Raw genomic sequence first — 10,353 nt, forward strand, 5'->3', positions numbered from 1 at the left:
GCATAAATGTCATGTAATTGTCGATAAAAGCCTTTGAAACATATGAAGTGCGTGTAATTATATTTCACTACATCACAGAAACAACTGAAACAAAGATCTAAAAGCAGTTTGGCAGCAAACTTTGTGAAAACTAATATTTGTGTCATTCTCAAAACTTTTGACCACGCATATCTGTTTTCATGGGTTGAGAAAACTGCTGTCATATAGTTCTGGCTATGGCTTATTGCTCTGGAGAACAAATGGATTAGGTGATAAAACCCAAATCTTCTCTCCTCTGATATCATCTGTCATGGGAGAGTCAGGAGTTCCCCATACAGGTTTGACTGTTAGCTGGTCCTGATGAAAATGGCAGGTCTGGGCGACAATTGTATAATGAATTTGGGGGCCTTTATGCTGTAATCATAATTTCCAATGGAAACCATCATGCACTGCCAGTGAATATCATGGCACTTGATGAACTCCATCGACTTACAATGGGGTCTGTTGGGGTCCGCTGTGGCTTCCTGCATTTTGATGTGATGGATAACTCTACGTGTTGCACTATTCGCATGCAGTCTGAACACAGCACACTGGTATATGTTAAAGGGAAGCAGAATCTGGTGTGTCAGATTTCAACATGCCCGATCCTCTGCTTCTGCAAAAGATAAGATGTCTGGCACTGACTTATTGCCCTCTCCTCATTATAATAAACAAGCCTGTGTGTTTATGGTGGAGTCGGGGAAATAGCTGTATAAAATTAGTATAGTTGGCACCTCACGGCAAGATTTTGGGTGAGATTTATCAAAACCGTTGTCAGCGGATGCCCCTAATTTATGATGAGGCTCAGTCCTCGTCATAAATTAGGTGCACCCTCCGGCAACCCGTCTAACTAAACAGAAATCTACGACAGCTCAGAGCTGCTGTAGATTTCTGGTTCTATGTGCGCCAGAAAACTGGTATAAATGAAGATAAATATGTTGCGGCTGCTGACCACACCCTCTTGCCATGTCCCCTTTGTGAATAGGGGCGAGGGTAGCCTAAATAGTGGAAGATGCGACAATTTGTTTTTGTAGTTTGAGACTTTTTTACGCCACTTTTTAGGGGCAAGGGAGAAGATAAATCTCCCCTTTTGTGTTTTTGTAGCAGATTAGAACACATACCCTGAATGGTTTTGATAAATAATCTCTGGAACTATGGTTTGGCCATGATAATTCAATGTATTCACAAAGACATTTTCACGAGTGTGAGGGTTCACCCTCCAATTATACATTATGTGTGAGCGTTCATGTTTAATTGCATTACGAATCATTGCACATGCCGGAAAAAATATCAATTTTATTTTTGAACATGAAAATTCATATAGGTTATTTCAAAATCAATCCAAATATAGACCTTCTATTTCTGAATCACTCCAATACACACAGAGCTAATGATTCAGAATCTGTCCATAAGACATAGAGCTTATATGTATGAATCAGTCCATAAGACATAGACCTTCTATTTCTGAATCACTCCCTTACACACAGAGCTAATAATTCAGAATCAGTCCATAAGACACTTATATTTATGAATCAGTTCATAAGACATAGAGCTTATATTTATAAATCAGTCCATAAGACATAGAGCTTATATGTATGAATCAGTCCATAAGACATAGAGCTTATATGTATGAATCAGTCCATAAGACATAGAGCTTATATTTATGAATCAGTCCATAAGACATAGAGCTTTTATGTATGAATCAGTCCATAAGACATAGAGCTTATATTTATAAATCAGTCCATAAGACATAGAGCTTATATTTATGAATCAGTCCATAAGACATAGAGCTTATATTTATAAATCAGTCCATAAGACATAGAGCTTATATTTATGAATCAGTCCATAAGACATAGAGCTTTTATGTATGAATCAGTCCATAAGACATAGAGCTTATATTTATAAATCAGTCCATAAGACATAGAGCTTATATTTATGAATCAGTCCATAAGACATAGAGCTTATATTTATAAATCAGTCCATAAGACATAGAGCTTATATTTATAAATCAGTCCATAAGACATAGAGCTTATATTTATGAATCAGTCCATAAGACATAGAGCTTATATTTATAAATCAGTCCATAAGACATAGAGCTTATATTTATAAATCAGTCCATAAGACATAGAGCTTATATTTATAAATCAGTCCATAAGACATAGAGCTTATATTTATAAATCAGTCCATAAGACAGAGCTTATATTTATAAATCAGTCCATAAGACAGAGCTTATATTTATGAATCAGTCCATAAGACATAGAGCTTATATTTATGAATCAGTCCATAAGACATAGAGCTTATATTTATAAATCAGTCCATAAGACATAGAGCTTATATTTATGAATCAGTCCATAAGACATAGAGCTTATATTTATAAATCAGTCCATAAGACATAGACCTTATATTTATAAATCAGTCCATAAGACATAGAGCTTATATTTATGAATCAGTCCATAAGACATAGAGATCCTAGTATCATGTGATGGGCTACAAGGCCAACTCCAAATGGCATTGACTTATGCTATATTTTTGGAAAACATTATTGCTTAGGAAGCTTCCAAATTCTTTAGTGGGTCAGTACATTCATTTCAAGGACTGCTGTCATTTTGCCTGCATCATGAGAATTTATATCTCGGTCACCCATAGATTGCAGGTGGCTTCACAAATTAAAAAAGAATAATCAATATGTTAAATGAAGTTGATTATTATACCCATAGAAGGGGAGGGGTGCCTGCTGACATCACCATCTATATGTCATATCCCTGTAATCTTTAATTAGATGTCATCACAAGTGGCATGTTCAATATGACCCCAGCCTATTACAACTCTAGCCCTCAATTATCTATTCTTTTTATAGTGAACGTCTTGTATATTGGCTATAAAGTTCATGATATCAGGGTAAAATTATAACTAGTATCACAATGACTTTGTGCAGAGGTGTAATCAGCACTGAGCTACCAAGGGTATATGCAATTTAAGAAGCTATTTCCAGGAAAGAAATGTTAAAATGAGTAAAAATCTGAAATACGACCATATTCTTCTCAATCCAACAGCATCAACAAAGCTAAAAGCCAATGGGACCGTTTATTCTAACAGTCAAAGGGGTCCCACGTCAGAGATCCCAACTAATGCTATCTTCTGCCATACCTTAAAGAGTTAAGAGTTATTTTTCCTCCTGCTAGCTGTAGTTCTTAAAGGCTATAGACACCTTAAGGACAATTTTTATTGTTGTATTATGGGATAAAAACATTTTCTATTAAACATTTTGTCTTCTGTAGTCTGCACTGATTGCTGCTCAGTCCCGTTTAGTGTGTAATCCATCAGATGAACTCCGAGACGGTTCACGCTGTAGCCCCGCAACCTGCTCTCCTGAACACAAATCTAAACTGATACATTTACAAACAAATACATTTAAATTAAATCCAAAGAGATGTCAGCTTAAGGGCTCGCGCACACGGCCGTTGCCGGTTTTGGAGTGGAAAGTCCTGCCCTCTGCAAAACTGTCCTGAAGTGAATGGGCCCGCATCTGACCTGCAAAAAATGCAGATCGAATGCGGACCAAAAATACGTTTGTGTGCATGAGCTCAAGAAGGCATTCGGGAGAGCACAGAGAGGGGGTCCAGACAAAGGCCTCCTGCACACAACCGTATCCGTTTTGCAGTCCGCAAACCGCAATTGACAACATATAGATACCGGTTGTGTGAATCCCACACTTTTATCGTCCTCCATTGTAGAAATGCCTATTCTCGATGGCAAAATGGACAAGAATAGGACATGCTCTATAATTTGAATCACCGCCACATGGATGATATCTGTGTACTGTCCTCCTTTTATGCAGCAAATGGAGCATAGTTTTTATAATATGTTTTATGCGATGTTTATATGTGAATGTAATATGCTTTTTTAATCTAAAATTATTGCTAGTGTAATAAAAAAAAAATCACCCCAAAGGTGTCTGTAGCCTTTAAGATCATCACTCAGGGATTCAATTTAACAAACGAAAAGCATTTCTTTCTTGGAATAAACCTTAAAATGGCGAGGATATTAGTTGTATAACACCTTTGATATCACGCTCGGAGTACAGGTGGAGATTGCCCTTGCTTAGTATGTTCGCTGCTTCATACACTGTAGAAATCCATCAATAATACATGAAATAGCGTTATGAGTAAGTAAAGTGGTTTTTCCAAGTAGAAATCACTTTGCCCTTCATATTTAATTGCCAGTGATGTCATTTACTATGTGAAATGTATTCTTCCTTCATAATGTAGAAATACAATGTCTGGGATTGTGCGGGAGGTGCATTTCCAATCAGTGCCCATCTTTGCAGTTCTGTTCTGACATTAACGTGTACAGCTATCCAGAAATGTCTGAATTTAGCTGCCTACCACCCCGACAAGGGGAACATCTACAGAGCATATGAGCCCCTTCTGAAAGTCTCTCTGATAAGATTTCCCAAAGAAGTGACCCCCACTAATTCCAAGAATGGGGCTCCCTAGTCCTCTTTCTCAGCAAAAGAGTGGCAATGTATACTCCCTATCGAGAAGGAAAAAAGCCAAGCATGCACTTGGACTGGCAGTGCGCATGTATTCACTTCTCTGGCAGCAACTGAACTGGGCACAACCAGTAGGGAATTCCTTTAATTCAGAATATCAAGCACGGTATTCTCAATAAAGCAATATGTAGATCAATGACACTCTATTAGGAGTTCATCAGTGTGAGCCATTGTAAGCAATTAGATTCTCAGGATGGAAGAAAGCACTCCAAGTCTTCCTCTCCTTTAATCCTATGGATAGCAGCAGCATTTTAAACAACCGTTTCTTTTTTTTCCTCAATCAAAATCTCACAGAAACACTAAAGGGGTGTGTTTGTGTGCAACCCCTTAATTCTGGATATCAGCGATGGTCCCAACAAAAATGCACCTGGGTAATACTAATAATTGCAATAGGGTGCTTGCCAACAAACTTAGATTGGACTCATCCCCCATTCCTCTAGAGTGGCATGAGCCTGAACAAGACTAACTAAGACCAAGGGCACCCCAAGTTACTAGACAAAGAAGAATGGAGACGGCTCAAGAACCAAGCCAACCTGAGGATGAAAGCATGGTAGCATGGACCAGGACAAGGAGGGGTTCTTCCTCCCTCTCTGCTGAAACATGAGGCTACTCATAGGGAGAGTCACCCTATATATGTGCAGTACATTTGACCATTGTGTTCATTCTGATGTTACATTATATTGGTTCAGCATTTTATATAAATATAAAGAAATGTATCAATGGGTCATACTGGTGTCATTCCTCTTCAATACCTTCTACGCCTTCACGAAGATCATTAGAATTTCAGGTTGACATGTAACCACCAGCCTCTCCAATGTCTTTACAGCTGACCATACAAAGACTCAACATGAACAGCCAAACCTACATTTTTAGAGGGGATAATCAGCTGACAGACACCGCTTATCCATAGATTCAGGCAGAAAAACACAAGCACGATTCCAGATGAGGAGTTTTATCAGGACTTGTAGATCTGCAACACCTGGAGCCACAAAATGCTACCTATAGTCTGTTTAGTCGATTCAAACACTATCTTAAAATATAATTAAAAAAAGGAAAGATAAGGGTTGTCAGGAACATATGTGATGAGATAACAGAAAGCAATGAGCCCTATAATATTCCTAATAACCTGGTCCTATCTCAGTCTACCAACCAGAAAGAGCACTGGGTGTATGAAACACAAGGCAGGTCTACCCCAGCTTCATGCCATAGCTAGAGCAAGCCCCAGATGTGAAGACCACTGCTCAGTCCATTGTTTGTAGTCCCGATGAGAATCTCTAAGGTAGAAGACTACTCAGTGCTGATGATGGGTGGTTGTAGTACTCCAATAGACTATATCATTGACCGGCAGACTATTAATACCCAGTACAACCAGTGCATTGTGTGTGGCAGACTGGTGAAGGGGAGAATTCATTGTATGTTCCCAGTGCAGCTGCTAATGTAAGAAGCTGGAGCTGTCCATCAGCTGTCAGTCCTGGGCAGGCACTGTGACCGACAGGCAGCCACGTGCTGGCATTAGTGGCCATGACAATACTAATTACATGTGATGACTGACAGGTCTATGGAGCAAGGGTAGTAAGGGCACAGTATAGTCCTCCACTGTGTGTCTGATGACACAATACCTGTACAGCACCAAGTACTGGGCAGTATAAAGTCACAATACCTGTACAGCACAGAGTACTGGGTAGTATAAAGTCACAATACCTGTACAGCACAGAGTATTGGGTAGTATATAGTCACAATACCTGTACAGCACCGAGTACTGGGTAGTATATAGTCACAATACCTGTACAGCACCGAGTACTGGGTAGTATATAGTCACAATCCCTGTACAGCACCGAGTACTGGGTAGTATAAAGTCACAATCCCTGTACAGCACCGATTACTGGGTAGTATATAGTTACAATACATGTACAGCACCGAGTACTGGGTGGTATATAGTCACAATACCTGTACAGCACCAAGTACTGGATAGTATATAGTCACAATACTTGTACAGCACCGAGTACTGGGTGGTATATAGTCACAATACCTGTACAGCACCAAGTACTGGATAGTATATAGTCACAATACTTGTACAGCACCGAGTACTGGAGAGTATATAGTCACAAAACCTGTACAGCACCAAGTACTGGGTAGTATATAGTCACAATACATGTACAGCATGGAGTACTGGGTAGTATATAGTCACAATACATGTACAGCACCGAGTACTGGGTGGTATATAGTCACAATATCTGTACAGCACCAAGTACTGGATAGTATATAGTCACAATACATGTACAGCACGGAGTACTGGGTAGTATATAGTCACACTACATGTACAGCACCGAGTACTGGGTGGTATATAGTCACAATACTTGAACAGCACCGAGTACTGGATAGAATATAGTCACAATACTTGTACAGCACCGAGGACTGGATAGTATATATAGTCACAATACTTGTACAGCACCGAATGCTGGGCAGTATATAGTCACAATACTTGTACAGCACCGAATACTGGGTAGTATATAGTCACAATACTTGTACAGCACCGAGTACTGGGTAGTATATAGTCACAATACTTGTACAGCACCGAGTACTGGGTAGTATATAGTCACAATACTTGTACAGCACCGAGTACTGGGTAGTATACAGTTACAACACTTGTACAGCACCGAGTACTGGATAGTATATAGTCACAATACTTGTACAGCACCGAGTACTGGGCAGTATATAGTCACAATACCTGTACAGCACCGAGTACTGGGTGGTATATAGTCACAATACTTGTACAGCACAGAGTACTGGATAGTATATAGTCACAATACTTGTACAGCACCGAGTACTGGGTAGTATACAGTTACAACACTTGTACAGCACCGAGTACTGGGTAGTATATAGTCACAACACTTGTACAGCACCGAGTACTGGGTAGTATATAGTCACAATACTTGTACAGCACCGAGTACTGGGCAGTATATAGTCACAATACTTGTACAGCACCAAGTACTGGGTAGTATATAGTCACAACACTTGTACAGCACCGAGTACTGGGTAGTATATAGTCACAATACTTGTACAGCACCGAGCACTGGGCAGTATATAGTCACAATACTTGTACAGCACCGAGCACTGGGCAGTATATAGTCACAATACTTGTACAGCACCGAGTACTGGGTAGTATATAGTTACAATACTTGTACAGCACCGAGTACTGGGCAGTATATAGTCACAACACTTGTACAGCACCGAGTACTGGGTAGTATATAGTCACAATACTTGTACAGCACCGAGTACTGGACAGTATATAGTCACAATACTTGTACAGCACCGAGTACTGGGCAGTATATAGTCACAATACCTGTACAGCACCGAGTACTGGGTGGTATATAGTCACAATACTTGTACAGCACCGAGTACTGGATAGTATATATAGTCACAATACTTGTACAGCACCGAGTACTGGATAGTATATATAGTCACAATACTTGTACAGCACCGAGTACTGGATAGTATATAGTCACAATACTTGTACAGCACCGAGTACTGGGCAGTATATAGTCACAATACTTGTACAGCACCGAGTACTGGGCAGTATATAGTCACAATACTTGTACAGCACCGAGTACTGGGTAGTATATAGTCACAATACTTGTACAGCACCGAGTACTGGATAGTATATAGTCACAATACTTGTACAGCACCGAGTACTGGGCAGTATATAGTCACAATACTTGTACAGCACCGAGTACTGGGCAGTATATAGTCACAATACTTGTACAGCACCAAGTACTGGGCAGTATATAGTTACAACACTTGTACAGCACCGAGTACTGGGTAGTATATAGTTACAATACTTGTACAGCACCGAGTACTGGGTAGTATATAGTTACAATACTTGCACAGCACCGAGTACTGGGCAGTATACAGTTGCCCGGGCTGGACAGCATCATTCCCCTAGTAGTGATACACAGAGAAATAATAGAGAGACATTTACCAGCGTCCACAAGGAGCAGGATGACCCCCAAACATCTCATGGTGGGCAGCAGCAGTGGAGTCTTCACACAAGATATCCCCCAGAACTCAACATCCAGGGTCTATGCCCCCAGCAGCTCCATCCCCAGCCAGTCCTCCAGGATGATAGGAGTAGTAACTCCGGCTCTCTCCCAAGCTGTGGCTGAGCAGTGATTGAGCTATGTACTACGAGCTCTCCTCCCTGCCTGCCCCGCCCCCCTCACTGCTGCTCGGTGGTGACACACACACCATATTGAGACTATGGTAGCCTACAGTAGTTGTTTTCTTAGGCTTGATTCATACACAGCGTTTTGCACAATTTTTCATGGTTTGTATTTTTTTTATTACGTTGTATTACATTACTATAGCAAAGTATTGAAAAGTCTTCATACATAGCAGCTTTCACAAAGACAAATGCTTTCTATGCAATGCGTTTCAAGTGTCAAGGATTTTGATACAGTTTTTTGAGCCAAAGCTAGAAGTGGGCTGGAAGGGCATCAGAAATATGCTGGATACACTTCTGGATTTGGCCCACAAATTGCCAAAGTAACTCTCAAAGTAACATCAGAAAAAAGTTTGAAATTAATGCATTTTTTGCACATTTTAAAACTGCTGAAAAATTGAAAGTGAAAGTGCTCCTTTGTAACAAGAAGACATTGGTTCACATTTTTAAAAAATTTAGTATTTGCACTGGGGATGAGTGAATCAATTCTAATAAACCAATTCATCTCATTAGCAAGTGTCCTTCACCTATGAGGGGTTGTCCCCATTGAAGAAGAAGCCAAATTTGAGCTGGCCATTCAGGTGGGGGTATCCTTTCTGCTGCTTTCTGTCTCTCTCTTCCCCTATCACAGCTCAGGGGGTGTGTCCTTTCTGCTGCTGCTCTCTCGCTCTCTTCCCCTATCACAGCTCAGGGGGGGTGTCCTTTCTGCTGCTTTCTGTCTCTCTCTTCCCCTATCACAGCTCAGGGGGTGTGTCCTTTCTGCTGCTTTCTGTCTCTCTCTTCCCCTATCACAGCTCAGGGGGTGTGTCCTTTCTGCTGCTTTCTGTCTCTCTCTTCCCCTATCACAGCTCATGGGGTGTGTCCTTTTTGCTGTAGCTTTATTCCCTGTTAAGCCTCATGCACACGTCCGTGGAAAACGGACCGTGTGATACCGGCCTGGATTTCTTCTGAGTGCAGGAGCGCACGGCGTCATTGGTTGCTATGACGCCGTGCGCTTCCTGCTGCCGCCGCAGTACAGTAATGCACTGGTATAGATCATAGATCAGAAGAAATCCAGGCCGGTATCACACGGTCCGTTTTCCACGGACGTGTGCATGAGGCTTTACTGCCATAGCTTCTAACAGAAGATCTGGCTGGTGACAGTTGAAGACTTAAACTGAGTGTGTGCGACCACCTCAGTAAGGTGGGCAGAGAAATAAGAAAAAGAACAAAAAGCAGATGGCGCTATACATATATATTTTAAGAAATAGTTCAGTAGCTATACAAAATTTTTAATTACATGTAATAACAAAAGTAATCAGATCAAGGTGCTGGTTTTGCAGCACCCAGGAGTGAGTAGAGGATGAGAGCAGGGGCGCACCACCAATGAGGCCAGGTGAGGCGATTGCCTCAGGCAGCACAAGGTAGGGGCAAAAGAGGGCAGCAGAAAGGCCATGGGCAATGAGCGCTTCTATTATGGAAACACTCATCTCTGCATATTCAACTGCATTGCTGTACTCAGGGCACACATTATAGGGGGAATTATTACTACTGGGGGCACTCTGGGGGCATTATTACTTATGGG

General features: G+C 40.9%; 1 protein-coding gene across 2 annotated transcripts in view; it reads right to left on the bottom strand.

Annotated features, from left to right (window-relative positions):
• The window catches only part of GFRA3 (GDNF family receptor alpha 3), a 54,529-nt gene extending 45,807 nt beyond the window's left edge, over nt 1-8,722 (bottom strand). For both annotated transcript variants that reach the window (XR_005774167.1, XM_040406954.1), the window contains exon 1: nt 8,550-8,722. Coding sequence is in view for 1 of the 2 variants with exons in the window: in XM_040406954.1 (XP_040262888.1) it covers nt 8,550-8,589 (40 nt within the window). In the remaining variant the exon portion in view is untranslated. The remainder of the gene's footprint in view (nt 1-8,549) is intronic.
• Nucleotides 8,723-10,353: the final 1,631 nt, after the last annotated feature.

Source organism: Bufo bufo, chromosome 1, assembly GCF_905171765.1.
Source record: "Bufo bufo chromosome 1, aBufBuf1.1, whole genome shotgun sequence".
NCBI lineage: Eukaryota > Metazoa > Chordata > Amphibia > Anura > Bufonidae > Bufo > Bufo bufo.